At 41.8% G+C, this 23,610-nt stretch overlaps 1 protein-coding gene across 1 annotated transcript; it reads left to right on the top strand.

Moving 5' to 3' along the window:
* Positions 1 to 1,365: 1,365 nt before the first annotated feature.
* On the top strand, positions 1,366 to 21,114 carry CD80 (CD80 molecule; the record flags this gene model as incomplete). Its single annotated transcript, XM_081235476.1, has 5 exons — positions 1,366 to 1,465; positions 10,184 to 10,501; positions 15,277 to 15,558; positions 19,695 to 19,808; positions 21,038 to 21,114. 5 exons carry the CDS (start codon positions 1,366 to 1,368, stop codon positions 21,112 to 21,114), a joined length of 891 nt encoding a protein of 296 aa, XP_081091602.1.
* Between the last annotated feature and the right edge of the window lie 2,496 nt (positions 21,115 to 23,610).

Below are 23,610 nucleotides of genomic sequence, written 5' to 3'. Positions count from 1 at the left end.
CCAGTATTTTGGAGACAGCAAGAAAAGAACAGAAGTGGGGCCTCATCCTTCGATTTTCAACACAAGAGAAAAAGAGGAGTTGTTCTTCAGCAAGTAAGTACATTTACTATTATCTTAATATGGGATAGCTTGATAGACCTAGTGACCAACAACCTGACAGCTTTTTAAACAAACATACCATCTCTCTTACCTCCAAGATGCATACTTTCCCCCTCAAAGGGCCTTCGGGGGTCTCTTATTCCAACACACTTGGAGAATCATCATCAGAGTTATGGCCCATTATTTTAAGTTTCCTAGGTGGTAGAAAATATTAATTTTGTAGGCTGAATTTGAGTTTTCCAAAACCAGCAAAATTCTGATGAACAAGTGAATCCAAGCTAATCCTGACTAAAAATGGAGTGTGGCTGATAAAACAATCCAGTTTGGCTGAAAAACTGGCTCAAAGAGGGGTCCCAAACATTTCCCGGGTAGCACTAGACTATGTCTCTGGTGGCAATCTGAGAGGATCTCATAGGAGCACAGCTTTCATTTTTATTCCTAAAGTTTAATATATTTACTAAAAAAAAAAAAATCAGCTTCCTCACATTATAGTACATAATATAAATAAGTAATGTTTTCAGCATGTCTTTTCTCTTCCTTTTTTACTGACACTTTTCCGTTGATTGAGATCCTCTACCGCTTTAAGACATATTCTATGTGTAGAAGTATTCAAAAATGGGAACACTTTTTTTTCTATGTTAATATATTAAGAAAGAAGTAGTTTCGTGACTTAAGTAATGCCTTGGACAAAATATGCCCTTCCCGGTGCTCTGTGTTTTCGGTATGTTCCGAAGAGAGTCCAAGCTTTCATGGGTGGGCTTGCTGATATCCAGGGCCCTTATAGTTAGTTCTCTGTGTTTCGAACAGTCTTCATCATCCCTTCTGGCACTGGGAGCTTGGTGGTTGGTTCTTGGAACATGCATGCACAGGCAGGGTCACCTCCCCAGAGGTCCGCCAATTTTTGCTTTTCCCTCGAGATTGTGCCGTGATATAGAGTTTGCTCAGATTACGATCCCTGACTCATTTCAGGAGGGCAACTAACAGGTTTTACATCCCATGGTGGGCCAGTCTTCCTTCCTGGGTGACTTTTATTTTTTCCTTTTCAGGTTGTGAAAATAAATCCATAATATTTTATATTTAGGAGTTTGGGCACCCAGGTACACCATCCAGCCTCTCCTCAGTGTGTTTTGCAAACACTGCGAGAGAACCCTCTGTGTGGGGCAATTGAATTGTCTTCTGCCTTGCCTGGTGTAAGCTGTGAGGTGCCCGAGTCTCATTTGGCTTGAAATTGTTTGCTTTTGTTTTCCATCCTCATCAGCAGAAGCCATGGATCACACACTGAAGTGGGGAACACTCCCACCCAAGCGCCCATACCTCAAGCTCTTTCAGCTCTTGGTGCTGGCTGGTCTTTTTTACTTCTGTTCAGGTAAGCAACCTCCAGGAACTTGACTGAGTCCACTGCTTCAGGGTTTAGAGAGAGGAAATGGTGTTCTCTGTGCTGCCTCCTTCTGTGAGAGAGAAGGGACCTTCAGGGTATTTCAGTTCATTTTAGGGCTGAGAAAACATGTCCAGAGAGGTTAAAGGAACTGCCCTTGATCACACAGCAAGCCAGTGGCCAAGTTAGCTCGAGAACACAGACCTTAAAGGAAGGGTGGGGCAGTGTTATTTTAACAAAGCCAAAAGCTGATTCAGAAGGACAGCCTTGAGTTGTGATCTCTTCCACTAGGTGCTTATTTACATTTTGTGAAACGCTAAGGCACTGGCCTTGGGCTCTGGTTCCCAAACTACATTTCTATGAGACAACACAGCTAAAGTCTTCTGCTTCTAAAACCAAACAATGATGATCTTCTTTCCAAGTTGAAGGGGGAAAAGAAAGTATTGATAGTTGTAACATACAATCTTCTTAATATTAAAATTTTCTCAATATTTATTTTTATGCTTTAGGTGCTGATGCCCTTTGTCAACACAGGCATCTGACATTAAGTAGTATCAGATTTAGCACAAATCATATTTTGAGTTATTTTTAACTTACTATATAGGTATTTCAGGTGTGTCCTACAAAGAATATTTTGACTTCTGGAGGCTTTTTTTCCATCTCAGGTGCTGAACTTGGGGGGCTGTTGGGAAGGGTGGTGCTGATCCTGCTGACAGAGTGGCTCTGACTTTTTTTTTTTTAAGTCAGAACAAATAAAAGATATGCTTTGTGCTGAGCAGCATACTACCTGGTTTCATCAAAATAAAGAGGAGCCTTTGCCTCCTGCAGCATTTCCTAATCTGCAAAGAGCCGAATATCAAAGGGCCTTGTCTTAAGCGTTGGTTACTTAAAACTGCAGCCATCACCCAGAATGACTAAGGTGTGAGGGAGGGCACTGGAGGGAAGGGATTACTGTGACTCTGGTATTTGTACATTGTCTGTCCTGAGCTGGAAAACTTGCTATTTTACACTGCTGCTGAACCAAGAGAACCATGAGTCAAGTTTCACATCAGATTTTGTGTATCTGATGGACAGTAATATTTCCAACAGTTACAATTTTCTTCTGGGTAGTCGGGGGCAGCACTCCCGATCTAGACTCTTCTGGGGAATCTTAATGAGTTTTAAAAGATTTAGAAGGAAATTTACAGGCTTCCTAGAAATGTGGTATGTGTGCATGCATGCGTGCAAGCGTGTCTGTGTGTGTGTGTGTGTGTGTGTGTGTGTGAGAGAGAGAGAGAGAGAGAGGTGGAAGGGGGGGTGAGGAGAGAGAAAGAAACAATAAAAAAGAGAGAAAGTATAAAAAGAAAATTAAAACCAAGGCTATAGCAATTATACCAGAAAAATTAATCAGGGGCAAATGGAAGGAAATGAACTTTGAGCTAAAGAAAGATATTTAGGAAAGTACCTTATTCTACAGCTACATTCAGATTTTATTGTTGCTATACTGAGTCAACAAAGGAATCCATGAGTTTCTTTTGTCTGAACACCTACTGTGTATCAGGTGGGCCTTAAAAACTGAGCCTGAGATTCCTGCCCTCAAAGAGATGTGAGTATGTTAGTTGGAGAAGGCAAAACAAACCCACAAGCAAGTGAAGAGCAGTGAAGTGACTGGCCCTGACTGTAAGCGCCCCAGACCTGGGAAAGCTGGGACCAGGGTGGGCTGCAGCAGCAGGGCAGGCTTTACGGTGGAGGACGCAGATGGCAACAGCATTCCGGGCCGAGCAGTAGCATGAACAAATGCACAGAGGTAAGGATGAGTCAGGGTGAGTCAGGTTTCTTCTTTTGTTTAATCATTTATGAATTCAACAAACACCGAGCATCTCTTATGTACAAGACACTTTTCTTGGTCCTGGGGACAAGTTGTGAGCAAAATTGACTTGGCTTTTGCCTTCATGGAATTTACAGTCATTAGGAAGATGAAGATTAATCAATCATTCAAATGAATGTATGACCTATATGTAGAACTAATTCACTTTGTTATAAAGCAGAAACTAACACACCAATGTAAAGCAATTATACTCCAATAAAGATGTAAAAAAAAAAAAAAGGTCCTACTGTATAGCACAGGGAACTATATTCAGTATCCTGTGATAAACATAATGGAAAAGAATATGAAAAAGAATATATGTATGTATAACTGAATCACTTTGCTGTACAGTAGAAATTAACAACATTGTAAATCAACTATACTTCAATAAAATAAATTTTAAAAATGAAAAAAAAAAAGAATGACCGAGAAACTCTCTGTTTCTCTGCCAGCGGGGACAGTGGTGAGAGTGATCTGGGTGAAGGCGGAAGGAGCAGCATGTGAGGGACACGCAGGAGCAAGGAAGTGAAGGTGGGCAGTGTTGGGGCAGCAGGGAGCAGGGACCAGACTCCATAGGGCTTGAAGGCCAGGGATCTGAATGTTGTTTGGAGGCACTGGGAAGCCATAGAAGGATTTGAAGCAGGGGAGTGACACGGTCTATACCAGTGCTGCTCACACTTTAATTATACATGCCAATCACCTGGGGGTCTTGTTAAAAAGCAGTTTCTAGCACAGGGGATTGGTTTTTTTTTAACTGGAGTATAGTTGCATAGCAACGTTGTGTTAGTTTCAGATGTACGTCAAAGTGATTCAGTTATACATATCCACTCTTTTCCAAGTTCTTTTCCCATTTAGGTTATTACAGAATGTTGAGCAGAGTTCCATGTAGCACAGGGGATTTTTAGAGCAGCGAAAATACTCAGTATGATACTGTAATGGTAGATACATGTCATTACACATTTGTCAAAACCCATAAGATGTACAGCGCCAAGAGTGACCTCTGGTGTAAACTGGACTTTGGGTGATAGTGATGTGTGAGTGTAGCTTCATCGACTGTCACAAATGTACCACTCTGGCGCGGGATATCGGTGGTGCGGAGGCTGTGCCCATGCAGGGGCGGCGGTATACGGGTACTCTCTGTACTTTACGTTTATTTTGCCACGAACCTAAAACTGCTCTAAAAGGTAAAGTCTGTATATATTTTTTTAAATGTAGTTTCTGCTTAGGTGGGCCTGGGGACGGGCCTGCATTTCTGTATTTCTAACAAGCAGCCAGGTGATGCTGATGCCGCTGGTCCACAGACCTTTAGCTTTAGTAGTAAAGCTCTAAATGATATATTTTTTTTAAAATGGTGTTGCTGAAGCATAAAGAATGGCTTGTAGGGCAGCCATAGTGACTGCCAAAACCATTTAGTAGCTTATAGTACTTGATGATAGCTTCGATGAAAAGAATGGGATCAGAGGGAGATGGAGGGATTGGAGAATGTGGATGACGTAGAACTGGTGAGGATTTGCCAGACTGAAGTGCAGGTGTGGATTGTGCCTGGCCTGTGGGAGACAAGACTGGACAAAGAGAGTGGAGTGCAATCACGGAGGACTTTGTTCAGGGCAGGGGATTTGCACACTACCCTCTCCTTTCCTCTCCTGTGTAGGAAAGCTGCACTTCCCTCTGACACCCCATCCATTGCTGCCCAGGACAGGGGACCTCTCTTTGCTGCACAGGGTGGGAGCAGCAGGGCTCCTCTCCACTTCTAGTTTCGTTTGTGGAGGCAGAAACACTGGACTCATGTGCTCCAGAGACTGGTGGTTGTCTAACATGGGCAGCTTTTCCTCAGAGCTGGGGTCCTCTCAGGGAGACACAGCTCTCAGGGGAGGGGAGAGGCCTCGGGTAGGAGTAGGCCAGGGATGCAGGATAGGTGTTGGCCTGGAATTCTGTGGCATGAGGAACACTGAGCTAGAGAAAAGAGTGCCCTCAGCGTGCCACTGTAAACAAAGCCTCTCCCCTCCCACCATGTTCTGTCTGCATGCTGTTGGCCAAGGTGTCCTGAAAGCCACGCTTCTTGCTGTGACTACTGTGATATCAACTGTTGAAGTCCCCGAGCATTTTAGAGCATATACTGTTTAGGGAGACACACAGAAGTAAGGATCAGATTTATAATGAGTATATAGGCTGGGCCTATAGAGGAGAGAAAGTTGGCAGCAATGTAAAAATCAGGTGACAAGTCTAAATCTGTCACCTGTGGAGAGCAGATACCTCTTAGCCTCCTTGTGTGCCCAGCACCCAGCCTGGGGCCCACACAAGCCCCGTGGATGCTGGTTCACTTAATCGAAAGCACTTAGAAGGGCCCCAAAAGGTCACTTCCTTTGTGTTAAAGGTCACACAGACCATTAACAGTAAATCTCCAGGTGGTGGGATTATAGGTGACTTTTATGCGTTTCTGTATTTTTCATTCTTTGCAAATTTAGTGTGTGTTTCTTCTAGAGTCAGGGAAAACCTTTATTTAAAAAGCACACCAAGGTCCTCAGTGAGATACATTACAGTACACGGTGATATAAGCTGCTGTGCGCACCTGATTCTTTCTCCTTTAGGAGAAGCGGTGGTGCAGCCCTGCTGACCGTTGCTGGGGTTCACCTCCGAGGAAGGGGCATTGTGGCCGGCCCAGTGTCCACACTGCCTTCCTCTAGTTTGGAGGGACTAGGGGAGACTCATGGCTTCCTAGCTTGGGTTCTTATTTTTTTAAAGCTATACATTAAATTTTATTATTGTATCTCCCAGTTGTCCTGTATGGTTTTTTTCCCCCTGCAGTGATATAAAATTCACTGTTTTAAGGTGTACGATTCAGTGGTTTTTAGTATAATCACACTGTTGTGAAACCATCACCACTATCTAATTTCAGAACATTTCTATCCCTCTAAAAAGAAACTCCATACCCATCAGCTGTCCCTCTCCATTCCCTCTGCCCTGTCTCCTGGTAGCCACTAATCTAATTTCTGTCTCCATGAATTTGCCTACTCTGGACATTTCTTCTAAATGGAGTTATATTATATGTGGCCTTTGTGTATGGTTTCTTTCACTGAGCATAATGTTTTCAAGGTTCATCCATGTTGTGGTAAGTATCAGTACTTCATGCTTTTTTGGTTGAATAATATTCCATTGTAGATTGAGTTTTGAGAGGTACATTATTTGTCTAAAACTAGTGACCACTACGCTTGTTGGCAAAATGTTCCCTCTCTTGGGGGTTTATCGGTGGAGAGTTGAAGTGGTCAGGAAAGGCAGGGGTTGGGGACTTGACTCAGTGCAAGTGTCAGCCGGTTACCACAGTGATTCTGGCCACATCCTGGGTGTGATTCAACATGTGAGGTGCTGTGTCTGAGAGAAATAGCCCCATGAAAGAAATCTGTATAGCTTTTACAGTTAGTAAAACACTTTACCGCTGGGTGTCATGTAACCCCCATGGTAATTATGTGAAGTAAGTCGGGGAGATAGTATTATGCCATTTTTCAGAAATTATACCTTGGCCCAAGGAGTTTAATCAACTTGTTAAAGGTTATGATTCTAATGCACAGCAGTGGAACCAGATTTCATCTCCTAATGCTTAGCCAGGCATTCAGCAAATATTTATGGAGCACCTACAATGGGCCAGGCCCCATTCTAGGTTCTGCAGATATGGCAACAAGCAAAACAGATAAAGCCCCTACTCTCATGGACCCCAAAGTAACTCCAGCTGATATATAGCAGCTGGAGACAAGCTCGAAGAGAAAGAAATCAGGGCAAGAAATAAATCAGGGCAAGGGGCTAACAAGTGGCAGGATGGGTGGGGTCAGGTGAGGGTCCCCCTCACCACAAGGGGACACCTTCCCTGAAGGAAGCAAGGGACGGGGCTGTGTGGATGTCTCGGGAAGACAATGGTCCGGGTCGTGTGCCTGGCACCATGTAAGGTTTTACTTGCATTCCCTCACAGAAACCTCAACCCATGTTTTTAGGTAGGCCAGTTAGTAAAATGGCAAAGCAAGCTCAAAATCCAGCTGTTTCGGCAGTAATGCTGAGACCTGACTTTTCCCTCTAGAACCACTGAAGTGGACAAAGCCCTTCATAAATCTTTCGACTGTTTTCTTGTAAACGCGTGTAGCAGTCCCTGAGTATGGAAGCCAGGTCCTGGTGGGAATTGCCCAGAAGATTTTTGGTTCCTCTTTTCAGTCTGGTTCTTCCTCAGCACCAGTGTCTGGTGAGGGGATCTCACATAGGAACGTCGAAGAGCCCATTGATGGTTTGCTGTTGACCTTTAGACAAACACCCACACTTCTCCTCAGATGGCTGGACAAAAACTCCTTAAGAACTATGATTGAAGTTAGCTCACTTTCAGTTAAGATTTCTTTTTGCTAACGTAACCACATGTCAAAATGAGTTAGAAATTCTGGATTCTTTTTGGGTGGGAATAAACAGGGCACAGGAAAGATACAGTTATTTAGGACCCCGGAGGAGTGAGCTGCTTTCTATCATGGGGTCTGTCTGGCCCATAGCAAGACCAGGGTTCCATGTGTCTGACATAAGCCCTGAGTGAGATGAAAGAGACCAAAAGGTACACGTTGGGGGTGAGAGGAGGGAGAGAGAGGAAAGGAAACTCTTACGGAAGACCTGCTATGTACTAGGGACTTTTCCATTTATATCATTTTATTTGAATTTAAGTTTACAATGATCCTGAGAGGTAGGCATCATAACATTTTTACAGATGAGGAAACAGGTTAATCAGAAAATGGCTGAGCTGGGACTAGACCCCAAATCAACAGGAATCCGTAGTCCATGCACCTTCTACATACCATTTTGCTTTCATTGTATCTCTTTTTAAAGAGAGTTTGGGTTATTTAGCTATTCTTTGCTCCCCTCAAGTATACCTTTTCATTTATTTCCCCCTTTTCAGTTATATTCCCTAAATCTAGGGCTGGCAACGTTCAGCACGATTGTCAGAAGAAGTGCCTTCGATCATTCCAAGGTACTTCACACTGCTGTGAAAATACCTGCCATCACAATACTCTCTTCCTAAATGCTGCGGTAGGGCCACATCCAGTCTGATGGAGGCAGGTAGAATAGCTGGTGAGATGGAGAGGTGGTAGTGTCCCATAATCCTACTGCCCAAGGAGAGTGGGCCTGGAAATGAGATCCCTATCCTAGTGAGACATGGGCCTGCCCAGGGGTTCTGTGTGGCTCTGGAAGATACCAAAGGGAAGATGCAACATGGTAGCACTGGGGGGTTTGAGGGGGGTGGTCAGTTGTGAAAGCACCAGGGCTTTAGAGGAACTCTGCTTTTAGGTCAAGCACAGCATAGGAAAAGTCAGTATCCCTTCTAAACCAAAAAAACCAGAAAATATAGTCTGACAGGGATTTTGGTGCTACTGATGAGTGCTTAGGAAATAACAAGAAGATGGAGTTTGGATGCTGAAATATTGATATTTCTGCGATATGCTGATGGGAAATGGGCAAGTGTTTTAAACGGGGACCTTCTAGCAAAACTAGTTTGTAGGGCACCTGTTGTGCGGATTGCAGATAGCCAAGGGAGATAAAGACAAGATATCCATCTGTTTAGGGTAGCTAGAGAGGGCAGAAATTGTCCAGAGGAGTAACCAAGGCCTTGTCAGGTGGGGATGAGGAGAGTCATTTCAGAATGACATCATGGGATCAAGCCGGGCCTGGAAGGAAAAGGACTGTTTCTCAAAGCAAAAGAGCCCAGTGATGGAGCCCAGCTGGGAGCAGGCAGTGCTGGCTTACTTATCCTAGAACTGGCCCTCAAATTGGGGAAATCATTAAACAAGGAGAGTGGCCCAAAAAGTTCTCTGCAAAACTGGGGCAGTTTCCTTTCCTGGGCTTAGTCTCCTCATCTGTAAAATAAGACCACCAAAATGATCAGGGAAATTCCTTCAAAATCTCACATTCCTTAACTATGACTTCCCTATCCCTGTGGGACTGATAACATTGTCTAACTGGTAGTTGGCACTCATATGCTAGGTCTCCTAAAGTCCTTCTTCTTTTGGGACTAGTGTGCCTTCTCTCTCATTGTCCATGGACAGACAAATGGATAAAGAAAATGTGGTATATACATACAATGGAATATTAGTCATTATCATCATATCCTTAAAAAGGAAGGGAATTCTGACACATGTAAAACATGGAGGAACCTTGAGGGCATTATGCTGAGTGGAATAAACCAGTCACAAAAAGACAAATACTGTATGATTCCACTTATATTAGGTATCTAAAGTAGTAAAATTCATAGAAACATAAAGTTGAGTAGTGGTTACCAGGGGCTGGGGGGAGGGAGAAAGGGGAGTGGTTTAACGCATACAGAGTTCCAGATTTGCAAGATGGAAAAGTTCTGTTTCACGACAATGTGAATACACTTGATGCTACTGAGCTGTACATTTAAAAATGGTTAAGATGGTAAAATTTATGTTATTTTTTATTTTTTTATTTCTTTTGCGGTACGCGGGCCTCTCACTGTTGTGGCCTCTCCCACTGCGGAGCACAGGCTCCGGATGCGCAGGCTCAGCGGCCATGGCTCACGGGCCCAGCTGCTCCGCGGCATGTGGGATCTTCCCGGACCGGGGCACAAAACCGTGTCCCCTGCATGGGCAGGCGGACTCTCAACCACTGAGCCACCAGGGAAGCCCTATGTTATTTTTTAATCACATTTTTTTAAATGGAGAAAAAAAGCACTGGGGACCAAAGAAACCAAAATCAAACTGAACACTCCAATACTGCTTGGTACTGGATACAACACTCAATTCTGTTACCGTCAGCTCCAAATTCTTGCTTGTGCAGGCATCTATATTTAGTAGATATAAGATCTTGTTCTGTTTGTCTCTCCATAGGCGTTATCCAGGTGACCAAAACAGTGAAAGAAGCAGCAATGCTATCCTGTGATTACAACATATCCACTGAAGAACTGAAGAGAGTTCGCATCTACTGGCAAAAGGATAATGAAATGGTGCTGGCTGTCATGTCTGGAAAAGTGAAGGTGTGGCCCAGGTACGAGAACCGCACCATCACTGACGTCACCAATAACCTCTGCATTGTGATCCTGGCTCTGCGCCTGTCGGACAATGGCACCTACACCTGTGTTATTCAGAAGCCTGAGAAAGGGTCTTACAAACTGAAGCACCTGACTTCGGTGAAGTTAATGGTCAGAGGTCAGTGGAACTTTCTGATTTTCAATAAGCCGGCAGACTCTAGATGCCCTTAAAGACATACTCCTATTGATTTAAGTGGAAATTTTACCAAAGAGGGGTGTATCTCACTTCATTTCTTAGGGTTGAGTCTCTAGTTTTACAGTGAACCCTAACTGCTTTCTCAGGATGTCCTGCAAGTATCTATTAGTTGCATTTCTTGCACTTTAACAATCCAAGTTCATGACAATCACCCTGGAGCACTATGATGACCTGAAGTATCTTCTGAATCATAAAGGGACACATTTGATTTGATGTAGCTATACTATTAATTGGATTTGATCCAGTAATATATTCTTGTAAAGTATGTTGAAAGGTATAAGAGCAACGCAGGCATAAATACTATGGCTATTGTTCTATTATATTTATTGTATATTTGAAGCTCTCCTCTAACGGTCATTCCTACAAAGTTAGGTGTTAGAGAACTGTGAAGGGCAGGGTAGGAAGGAGCCGTGACTTAACCACAGGTGATACTGCTAGAGGATACTAATGTATCCTGAGCCCTCATTGAGAAATGGCAGCCCTCGGCCATTCCCTCATACTTGAAATTCAAACACATCTCTTTTTCTTCCTGGGCACTTGAGGCTTTAGTGGAAAGGCTCAAACCTTTTAATAAAAGATAATAATTAACCTTGATATCAGTTAACTTAAGTGGATCCTTAGTGAAGTCTTCACTGTTCTTCCCTGCTTTTGGTCTTCAGTTATGTTGACTCTTTAGCTGTAACATCCAGATCATACCTAAAGCTTAGGAGGTAAGCCAGATTTACATGGAATTATCTTGAACTTCACTCTGTGTATTCCCTAACCACGGAGAGAGCGAATGATCATATGGTGGTGAGATGTGAGGGGTTCTGAGAAGCCCACCTCCTCCAAAGTTCAGACCTGCGCCGATTCCTGGAATTCCCACTATTATAGCCTCTCCTGCTAATCTCAACCTTTTTTCCCCACAAGATCCCTGTTAAAGATAAAAATGTGTTCCCTGGGGGAGATGGCACCACAGACATATTAGCCTGTATTAGTTAATTACATTAGATACATAGCTAGTTCTCTAACAGAATATCCAGACAGAAGTAGACTCAGAACATGTACTTTTTTTTTTTTTTTTTTTGCGTTGCATGGGCCTCTCACTGTTGTGGCCTCTCCCGTTGTGGAGCACAGGCTCTGGACGCGCAGGCTCAGCAGCCATGGTTCACGGGCCCAGCTGCTCCGCGGCATGTGGGATCCTCCCGGACTGGGGCACAAACCCGCGTCCCCTGCATCGGCAGGCGGACTCTCAACCACTGCGCCACCAGGGAAGCCCCTAGAACATGTACATTTTGATAGAAAGATAAAGAAGAAACTCCAAGGAGACGAGGCAGAGTTTCAGGGAGGACAGGCCCTAGTAGCAGGTTATCGTAGGAGACCAAGGACAGCTAAAGTGGTAGCATGGGAGTGCTGAGGGCCTCAAAAAGGAGAGTGGGGCACCAAAATCAGGTAAGGGAAGACAAAAATGGAAATTCTACTTGCTTAATTAGACACAGAACCAATTCTGGTATTTCCAATTGAGTCAGTTAGAACAGTGCTTCCCAAATGATTAGGTGCCTATGACTTGGGGATGTTGTTAAAATGCAGATTCAAATGCAGCAGGTCTGGCACTTCTAACAAGCTCCCTGGTGAGTCCTGTGCTGCTGCTGAGGATCGCAGTTTGAGAAGCAAGGCCAAGGTGACCAACTGCCCATTCTGCCCAGGACTGAGGGGTTTCCTTGGACATGAGATTTTCAGTGCTAATACTGAGAAAGTCTCAGGCTAACTGGGACAAGTTGCTTTCTCTATATTTTCTAAATGATATAATAGCAGCATAGTATCAATGGATGAAAGCCTTCATTAAGCAGCGCATTTGAGGAGCTAGCTATACTAGTTAACATATTAACTAGGTTAATGGATTTTTACCTTTCTAAAGCATATGCACCTTTTCCTTTCCTAATAAGATATTCTTACCCTACCTATTAAGAGTGGTGAAAATTTGGGTTAATTGATTAAAATGAGAGACAAAAGAATAATTCCTTGATGGTTCACAGTCTTGCAAAGCCTTAGGAGCTGTTACTCTAAACAGATCACCTTATAGAAGGGATAGGAGACAGAGCTTAGGCTGTTCTAAGCCCAGCCAGACCTTGAAAAGATGTTTTTTAATATGACCCTTGGTATTAGTGGCATTCTTGTGGTTAAATGTTTCTTAGAAAAGCGAAGTGAAGAAATGAACATGAATCATAATTAGGATATGAGTTACTTGGATTTGTTATTCCAAGTTATAACATGACATACTGATGTTATGAGAAACAAACAGAATATTCTTGTTGTTAGCTACCAGTGTAATTATTTGATCTTTTAGGAAAAATTAAAGGAGTAAAAAATAATAATGTCAACTAAAAATGGCTCGAGAAAATGTCAAACTTAATTTAGGAACAGGATTAATTCAAAAAAGAAAGGTGACTCTATCCCTAACCACATCCAAGTTTTTCTTTTTCTTGGCATTTATAGTCACTTGTCATAATTTTGTGCCACCAGGCAGTCCTGGAAGCTTCCACCTGGCAACTTGATTTAAATGAGGGAACTCATTTAAAAGAGGACAAATATAAAGGCCTCCCTGGTGGCGCAGTGGTTGAGAGTCCGCCTGCCGATGCAGCGGACACGGGTTCGTGCCCCAGTCCGGGAAGATCCCACATGCCGCGGAGCGGCTGGGCCCGTGAGCCATGGCCGCTGAGCCTGCGCGTCCGGAGCCTGTGCCCCGCAACGGGAGAGGCCACAACAGTGAGAGGCCCGCGTACCGCAAAAAAATAAAAAAGAGGACAAATTTAAGACTCACATTAGTCTATTAACTAACTTCCTGTGTGTCAGGCTCTGTTCTATGTGATTTATATTAACGATGTCATTTAATTCTTACAACGCTGGGAGGCAGGTACTATTATCCCCATATTACAGATGAGCAAACTAAGACTAAAAGTAGTTAAGTAATTGGCCCAGTGTTAAAAGGCAAAACTGGTTACAAAACCTGGTCTTGGGACTTCCCTGGTGGTGCAGTGGTTAAGAATCTGCCTGCCAACGTAGGGGACACAGGTTCAAGCCCTGGTCCGAGAAGATCCCACATGCTGTGGAGCAACTAAGCCCGTGCGCCACAACTACTGAGCCTGCGTTCTGGAGCCCGCATGCCACAGCTACTGAAGCCTGCGTGCCTAGAGCCCGCACTCCGCAACAAGAGAAACCACCGCAATGAGAAGCCTGTGCCCGGCAACGAAGAGTAGCCCCTGCTTACCGCAACTAGAGAAAGCCCACGCACAGCAACGAAGACCCAACGCAGCCAAAAATAAATAAATAAAAACAAAACAAAACAAAAAACCTGGTCTTGATGACCACTGTGCTATACTACATCTCTCTGTGAGACTCTGAATTCTGAAAAGAAAACTAATATATGAGCTGAAGTATGGGGGGATTGGTTCCCCACATTATGCTAAGAAGTATAAATTCTTTAAGCCTAACAATAAGTGAGGAAGAGGTGAGGGGAGTTTTTTCCTGTGTTCTCTGCAGTCATTTCACTATGCTTTGCTTTATTTTAGTATTTTATTAAGGGGCAAATACACAAATGAAAGAGTGCCTCAAGTATCTTGGAGGAATATTAGGAAGGTCTCTCTGTCCTCATAAGGCATATGAGAACAGCAAGGGAATCAGTAAAGTACAGTGGTTGAGATTACAGGCTCAATAGTGTAAAATCTGGACAGAGGTTTATCTGATTAAAGACTACGTTTGAAAAGGTAAGGTAATGCTAAACAAACTTTAGAGTAGTGTTACCTCAGGTGTGAGAAGTAGGGAGACAGCAAAGTTAAGACCATACAAGTAGATTTACACAAGTTACTGTCAATATTCTGGTTCTCAGTTTGGACGGTGGGTTCCCAGGTGTTTAGTATAGTATGAATTAATAAATAGATACATAAAAGAGAGCTACTTTGTATACCTCAAAAATTAGGAAGAAAGAGAAGAAAAAGAAGTAAAAGAAAGGAAGGAAAGGAAAGGAAAAGAAAAGAAGGCAGACATATTATAATCTGCTTGCTTATATCTCTAATACCATGGCATTAGTATTTTTCTGAGAATATATTTTTCAATATAATCTTATTTTTAATGTTTTAATAAAACAGCAATGTTTGAAGCTCTAAAAAAAAAAGAAAGAAAAGAAAAGAAGTTAGGGGAAGGGAAAGGTCTGGTATCAGAAAAACTTGAATTCAAATCCCAGTTCTGCCACTTGTTGGTTGTGATTTCTCTAGACCTCAATTTGATTATTTATAAAGTGAAACATTGTATTAGGTTAAATCATAGGAAATTACTGATATTTGACCTTTTTTGATCTACAACCTACCTCCTAGGGTTGTTGTAAAGATGAAATGAGATAATGTCCAGACCTAAGAAACATTAACGTGTTGTCTATTATTTTTTTCTTCACCTCTTGCAAATACAAGTATTGATACTATGTCAATATTTATTCACATGAACCTACTTCTTTCTTTAATAAGTGCCCTTCTACCTCCTTATGAAGAACTGATATAACCAATTCAAACCAAAATTAGTCTTTGGATTATACATAAATATTAATGACTTATGGGAAGTTGCAAATTATATTTTATTATTCTTATTAAAGCTAGGTATTTATTAAAAATATAAACACACACACAAATATGTAATGATATGTACTTACAGCCTTGTTCTTTCTTCAGCTGACTTCCCTGTCCCTAGTATAACTGATCTTGGAAATCCATCTCCTAACATCAGAAGGATCATTTGCTCAACCTCTGGAGGTTTTCCAAAGCCTCACCTTTCCTGGCTGGAAAATGGAGAAGAATTAAATTCTACCAATACAACACTTTCCCAGGATCCTGAAACTGAGCTCTACACGATTAGCAGTGAACTGGATTTCAATATGACAAGCAACCACAGCTTCGTGTGTCTTGTCAAGTATGGAGGCTTAACAGTGTCACAGACCTTCAACTGGCAAAAATGTAAGTGATATTGTTCTGGGAAGTTTCTGCTGTGTAGAGTCTAAAAAGAAAATAACTCAGCCAGATGCATCACAGAATTATGTATATCGACTCTGATAGTATTTTTTTGCAGTATTTTTAGACATGCAAATAAAATGATAATGAAAGTATTACTATGACTTATTAAGGTCACTGTACAAGGTTTGACTATAATGTTACTAGACTAATTTTATTTTCTTTAAGAAACATTCTAAAATTTAGACATCCAAGTAAGTTCTATCCATCAAGTCAACATCTTAGGAAGTTATTATAACAATATTGTTGTGATTGAAAGCACTAAGAATTGTCCTTTTTGGAATTGCTCTCTGGGCTTTGGCACTTTCATTTTGGGGGCCCCCTCCCCATGGTCCCATGATGTCAAATCATTGTCTTTTGAGGGTGAATGTACCTTTTAAGAACTACTGGTTCATTTAGAACCAAGTCTAGTAAAGAAGGTGAATGACAAACTACTTGAGGACAGTGCCTGAAAAAATTGGTCATTTTTAACCAAAACCATAACCAAATAGTTTACCTTACATGTAGTAAACTTATACAATTTTCTTTCCCCAAGAGGTGAAATCATCTGAAAATATAAAATGGAAAAAGTTGGGCTTTTATAAATTTATGCATATTAAACCCATAATGGGTTATTACAGAAGAACTCAGATACTTGAAATACATTTCTAACTTGTTTGGCTGATTATATGGAGCACCACCAGGCCTCTCCCACCCCTAGCCCCACTTATAACAATATGTTTTGTGGCTGCATAGTAAAAAATTATACATCGAGTATAATATATTATGTGTAGTATGTCTTACACCTTCCTCTTATTTTTGCTTGTAGTAGAGGAGATACTTTAGATGGTCTAGTAGTTCACCTTAGTAAATGATTTACTCTAGATCTTTCTATCTTGAGTGGATTTTTTATTTTCCTCAATAGGTAATGAGATAAAATTTGGGGGGAAAATTACTCCAAATTTTGACATGATTTTGTTAATAGTCCAAACTCATCTCTATCATCTTTTATGTATTCTAAAGAATTTATAAAAATGAATTTTGAATCCTATAGTAAAAATAGTTTATTAATTCTGCATTTTTGTCACTTTATTGATATATAATTATTTAACCAATTTTAGATTATGATGACTAAGGTAGACAGTATTACACAAATTAGTAACAGCAACTTCAATTATATTTTATTTTGGACATCATTTATATTTGGAATATGAGTACATATGATATTCTAAGGCAAGGGTTGACAAAAAGTTTCAGAAAAGGGCCAGGTAGTAAATATTTATTCTTTACAGGTCATATGGTCTCTGGCAACAACTCAGTTCTGCTGTTATAGCATGAAAGCAGCCATAGAAAAGACAAATGAATGACATAGCTGTGTTCTAACAAAATTTTATTTAAAAAAATAGGTGGTAAGCCAGGTTTGGCCTGTGCATGGTAGTTTGTTAACTTGTAGGAGATAGAATGTAGTCCTTTATATAAAAGGGTGGAGCTATTATTTAGAGATGATTTAGACTGCCCAGCTTTATCATCTTTTCCCTATTTTGCCTTCTCTCAATTCTTCCTTCATGCTAAGGATGAGCAGTATCCCTTTTCACGATAATTCAAAATACTAGTTCTTTGTCCTATTTGGTCCACATTCCCAATGACTAATGGAGAGATGATTAACAGTATGTGTTTAATCATTCCTCCTTTCATTCAGTTTTTATTAAGTAGTTATCACATACCAAGCATCTTGCTAGGCACCAGTGTTGTCTTTGTGGTCAGAGAGCTTTAAATACTTCAGATCTCATGAACTGGACGGCAAGTATCATTTAGAGTCAAAAGCAAATAACACATTTGTGGGGGAGGTCAAGGGGTGACTGCATAAACAAACATAAATTAGGTGTATAGTTGATAGGAATAGTTATGTCAATGTGAATAAAGCTTTACTATTTAAATACCCACTCTTTACCCCAAATTTATTCATTAAACAGATTGGGTCTATGGCTCTTTTAGCCTGGGCCTGCCCAATTTGTTAACCCTTGATGTACCAGAAGATATGTGTGTGTGTGGAAGGGGTGAATCAGGGAGTCCCACTCAGGCTATCTAATGAGCTATATGTGCAGATGTCCTCACACAACTATGCACTTGGGATTTGGGGTCTGCCCTGTGGTGCCTTACCAGGTTCCTAATAGGCCTCACGACAGAGCAGGTTTGCTGCTACTGGTTCCCCCTTCTTTCTCTTAAGCACATACCTTCTTTCCAGGCTGAGTGAGGCTTGAGGATGGATGAGGAGTGACCTCTGAGAGGAAGCCAGGAGTGAGTTGGAACTTGTGAAACATCTAGACTCCCAGGATAATAGCAAGAGCTTCTTTGTTATTTTGGGTGTCATTCTGGTCTGCAGAGGCCAACCCTGCTAATCACTCGATGTCTCCACCCAATCTGGTGTTTTAGAGAAAAATAAAAAAACGACTTTCCCTAGTCTCTAAATAGTAGGTCCTCTATGGTCAAATGTGCATTTTATAATGATCACTGTGGTAGAATGTGTAGGAATTATTAAAGCCTAGAAAACCAGAGGCAAAGAGACAATATAAAGGCGACTAAGTTGGAGATCAGAAAAACCTGAACGAAGGCGGTTGCTGCAGGAGATTTGGAGAAAAGGAATCAGTTGCAGAGATTTTCTCAGTACAGCATAGAAAGTCAGTGGGAGCTACTGGGCAGTGAGCACAAAGGCAAGCCTCCCCTTTTATTTGGGTCACTGATGGTGTTGCCATTCATTGAAATGGGAGAATGTGGGTGGTAGATATGCTTTGGAAAGAATACATGGATACTGAATTCAATCTTAGTCAGGTGGAGATGCTGGCATCCAACCATATAGTCAACGGCTGGAAATACAAATTTGGGGCTCAGAAATGAGATCAGAAATATGGTATACAGATTTAGAAATCAGCTGGTGTTTCCAAACTTGGGTGTGGATGAGATCACCCCATGACTACCGGGGCCAATGAGAGGAGAATGGGACCACAGATGGAACCATGGGGAACAACAGTAGTTAAAGGACAAGAAGAGGAAGAAGAGCCTACAAAGAAAACTGAGTCACAACAAACAGAAACTGAAGAATGTGGTGTCATAGACGTCCCGGGAGGAAAAGTGTCAACTGGGCCGAATGCTGATGAGAAGTCCAATAAGCTAAAGACTGAAATCTATCCCCAAGGCTTGTAATCAGAAAAATGAGAAACGGTACTTTAGTAAATGCTCCATATTTATTTGTAAGCCATTCCAGAGAAATCAGAAGAGGATGAGCTGCTAATATTCCTTTTGTGTCCTGCCCTTCTCCAGATGTTGCTAACTATTCCTCAAAGGGGTTGAAAATAAATGGTGTAGCTGCTGATCCTGAGCAGGAGGGACTGACAGCAGTACCGCATACACCTTTCTACCCCCACCCGCATCCTTCCTCGTGTGCCCTGTCTTTTCTCTGTTCCCTGTGTTCTACAGCTGATAGCCAGTTTGTAGAGCTCTCCTTCAGGATGATCCTACCTACTACCAAGCCATACCCACGCTTGGTTCTTTGCTGGGTCTCTTCTATTCTTCCAGAAGCTCTAGGCTGTATGATGAAAAATGTGTATCTGATAATGAATGCAAAGTGGCTTCTGTAGCTTTAGGCAGCTACTGTAAGGGGTGTGTTTGTGTGTGTGTGTTAAAGAGGACATCCTAAAAGGGAGAAGGCATGACAGAGCTGGAGAAGGAAAAATAAGGTATATCTAGAACACAGTATCAACTATTAGTAACAATATGTAGTAATATCAGCTATAGAAATGAGATACGAAGACAAGATAGCTTTTAAAGGCTTTCCTGAGAATCTTTTTTTATGCCAACTTAACTCAGTAGATGCAAAAGTTCAAATTTTCTTTTTCATATTTAATATCTGACATCTGGTATTAGTTGCCCACAAGTATGTGTCTGATTAAAGAGTTATGCAAGAAAAATGCTGGAAGCTGCATTTTGGAGAGCTGACCAGGCAAAAAAGTGAAAAATGTTTTACAGTTGTGTCAATATAAGGGGGCATAGAATGGGTATCAGGCAGTTGGAGACACATTAGAGCTAACACTATTCTTTTCCTTCAGCAGCCAAACCAGCCCCTTCTGCTAATCAGCTCCTGCTCTGGGCCATTAGTATCTCAGTCTCAGCATGTGGGATTTCTGTGATCATTGCAGTAACACTAACATACCTGTCCTGCAGTAAGTAATATTGTACTATCACAACGACCTCAATTCCTGGACACCCAAACTCTACCAGTATGGGTCAGCACCTCTCCGATGTTCTAGCCTATTTTATTCTCATTTTTGGAGCAAATCTATGGAAACTTTAGTGTCTCCTTTACTTGTCTCAGCAAGTTCTGTTCATTCACTGGACAGATATTTCTTGGGCACCTACTATGTGCCTGGCACTCTGCTAGGCACTGGAGTTACAAAGATGAGAGATCACTGCCCTCAAGACACATTCTAGTTTAGTCCTTTTATTTTTCCCCTAAATGTATAATATTTTCTTGGAGACACTGAGGCTTGCTAACTAAATTGAAAACATATCTGATACAAAGTGATAGTCTAATCTTTGATTTGGAATTGGAGGAAAGGCAGAATGACAAGGTTTAAGGGCAAGAATCATTTTCTTGGAGGAGGGTAAGATGCACTAATGAGATGTAGTTGAGCAACTATATGGCCACAGGTGATTTTACCAATTCTCAATTCTTCAGAATTTATTTTTGGATGAAAGATCAGGAGTGAGGAAAGAAGAGATATCTAGGATTTTTCTTCCTATGAATCTAAATTTTTGGCTTTACACATATGCTACCCTCCATCTGTAATTAAATGAAGAGGAACAGCTAGGCCAGCACTAAGGCTATAGTCACCATGAAGGAACACCAACCTTTCTTGGAGTAGAAATCTTGTACACTGAGCAAAGAAAATTAGAAGACCAACATCTGCTGATTTCCCCAACTTTCAGCACAAAAAAATGTCAAGGCTCGAGGAAGTGACTAGAGACTCTTTGCTATGAACAACCTACCCCATGGGTAGGATAAAGAGGTCTGGTGGGCTCAAGGATGTTTCTAATACAGACTGTGAACCTCTCCGGTTCAGAGTTTTTCATCCTTAGTACTATTGACTTTGGGAGCTGTATAATTCTTTGTTTTAGGGGCTGATCTGTGCGTTGTAGGATGTTTAGCAGCATCCCTAGCGCCCACTCACTATATGCCAATAGCACCTCTTGCCCCTGTTGTGACAGCCAAAGATGCCTCTAGACATTGCACATCCCCGGGGGGTGACGGTGGTGGTGGCTGTGGAAATCACCCCTGGTTGAGAACCACTCCTCTAGTTCTAAGTCAGTTGAAGGTTTGCTGAAATACATGGGCATGATTTAAGGGAAACTTACCTACCTAGATTTTTATTGCTTGTGCTTTGTCTTCAAGGACATGCTGCAAGATGGAGAGAGAGAAGGAGGAATAAGGAGAGCATGGAAATGGAAAGGATCTCCCCATCTACATAGGATCTGTGGAAGGATTGGGCTGACCAGAACACCTCGAGGTATCTTCTCTACCAGTGTGGGATATGTGAGATCTTGTGCTCGTGAACACAGAGTTTTCTTCCTCTCAGTACCAAATTTAAGATCTTTTATTACTACCACCTTTTCAAAATCCACATTCAATGTACTCTAAACAGATGGTTGGCACCTCTCTCCTTTCTCCCCACATAAAATTTGCTTATTGTAACCTCTTCCTTTGCCATGCCATTCTGCCATCTTGAAATGTTCCCCTCTTGTCAGTCAACTCAGTGTCTTTCAGTATCTGTCAAACACGTGCACCATTCCTGGGCTATCTCCTTATTCTGATCACTCCTTTTTCCCTGTACCCCTCAGTACTGTTGGACACAGACTGGGGTCACTCTGTACTAATTCAGTAACATCTCATTGATCTGTCTGCCTCTTACTAACAGACTCATCTCCCACTGACCCAATTACGGAGCCGAATTTCATAAATAATTACCTCTCCGTGTCATTTTCTCACTTAAAAACTCAGAAGAGACCCTAGGGTCTACAGGAAAAGTTTCAGAACTTTTTACTTTCCACATTCCAGCTGATCTCTTCAGTCTAAACATCCTCAGTTGTTTCTATTGTTCTTCACATGGCAGTTTCCAGAAGCTCCATGTGAACACACTAAATGTCAATAAATGGTGTCCAAAACTTTAGATTTGATCTGATTCTACATATGATGGGGTAGTCACTATTCATCCAAGGATGTTAAGGAAGCCTAAACACAGCATCAGCTTTTGTGAATCACACTAATTTATATCAATTTTGTGCTATCCTAAAATCCCCAGGTCTTTTCAGGTAAGAGAAACATTGAGACATTAGAATCCAAAAGACTGACATCAGGACCAGGGTAAACCACTATAAGTCAGTCTCCATAAACAGTTCAGTTTTGACTTGTGAAAGTTAGGGTAACAGCGGCATTAAAAAATGAGATTCTGCAGTTACCTTTAAAAAGAAAGGAAAGGAACTATAATACCCGAGACTTACATAACAGGTTATGTTTTACAAACGCATTATTTCATTTCGCCGTATAAAAATCTCTATGAGCACGATCTTTCTATCTCCGTTTTATGGGAGAGAAACCCAAGGCTCCCAGAGGTAGAGTGATCTGCCTGAAGTCAGACAAATAAGGAGCAAAACCAGGACCCAAACTCGACATCAAGCTCAGGTCCCTTTCACAGCAGCATAGCAGCCTATGCATATTTTCCCCACAGCGGTCTCTCAGCCTCCTATCCTGCTTTCTTTTCACTTCAACTTCTTGCTCATTCTCCAGGATGCCCTTCCCAGGATGTTTCCCTGAGTTCTGCAGTTACTTAGCATTTCCCTGACTTTCCTTCCATCTTAAAAGTTTTCTGCTCAGTCAGCTGATCCTTCATAATGAGGCCAGGAACCCAGTCTCCTTCACAAGTAGTCTGTGGCCATCTTGCCCAGTTCAAGCAGTTCTGCCTGACCACTAGAGCAGTGCTCTCTCTAGCACATCACTCTCCACCCTGGGTTTATTTTCATGTGCCGTGTCTTATATCCTTTACCAAATTGTAGGCTTACTGAGAAGAGCAAGCATGCCCGATACACCTTTGTTTGCCCCACATATAGGTGAGTGCCTTGATCTATGTTTGGTTGGTTGGTGATAGCTGGTGCTTAATATTTGCCTGATATTTCATCTAGTAAAAATTGTCAGACTTGTCCTAAATTCTCCCATAATTTAGACTTGCCTTTATGTTCTTTAGCCATCAAGATTAATATCTACAATGTTACCTCACTGGGAATACCCTTGTGATAAAAAATATAAAAAATTTTTTAATGTTTTCTTCAGGTCCCACCTCCATCCGAGACCGACCTCTTCTTGGAGCTTCCTCAAATGGCCAGGATTATCCCACCTCGACCTTCATGTATCTGTTCTCTAGGAGCCTCTTCATTCCAGTGGCTTTGCTGAAAGTGACTAGAGGAGTATGATGGGGACAGAAGTAGCTCCGGTGACCCTGACCAAGGATTTGGAAACACAGAATTCTTTAGGCCTGGAAGAGACATTAGTGAATACTCTTACTAATGACAAGGACATCGAAGTCCTGGAAGGTGACTTGAATTGTAAAGGCCAGGGCCAGAACCCAGATTTCCTGGCTCTGGTGCTCTTTTCCTTCATCAATCCAGCTTTGTGCTATTAACTGGTATGTGTGTGTACACACACACACACACACACACATCAGTCAAAGTGCTTCTGGAAACAGAATTTATCCAGTATCTCAATCAGGTCAATTTCAGAGACTTGATCTGATGAAGGAATGGAGAAGGATGTTATGTTGTTAAAAGCAATCTAATGTTAATGTGTGGGAAGTATGGTGTATGTACACCTAGATGAGGATAATGGAAATATTACTGGTGTTTAGCCAGCACATTTTCATTGTGCTCTCCTTTGTTGTTCTCCCACTTCTCTACTAGGTTCAGGAGGAAGTAGAT

The sequence above is a fragment of the Mesoplodon bidens genome (assembly GCF_964165515.1).
Source record: "Mesoplodon bidens genome assembly, chromosome: 5".
Classification (NCBI taxonomy): domain Eukaryota; kingdom Metazoa; phylum Chordata; class Mammalia; order Artiodactyla; family Ziphiidae; genus Mesoplodon; species Mesoplodon bidens.
This window is presented reverse-complemented; position numbering and strand designations above follow the sequence as displayed.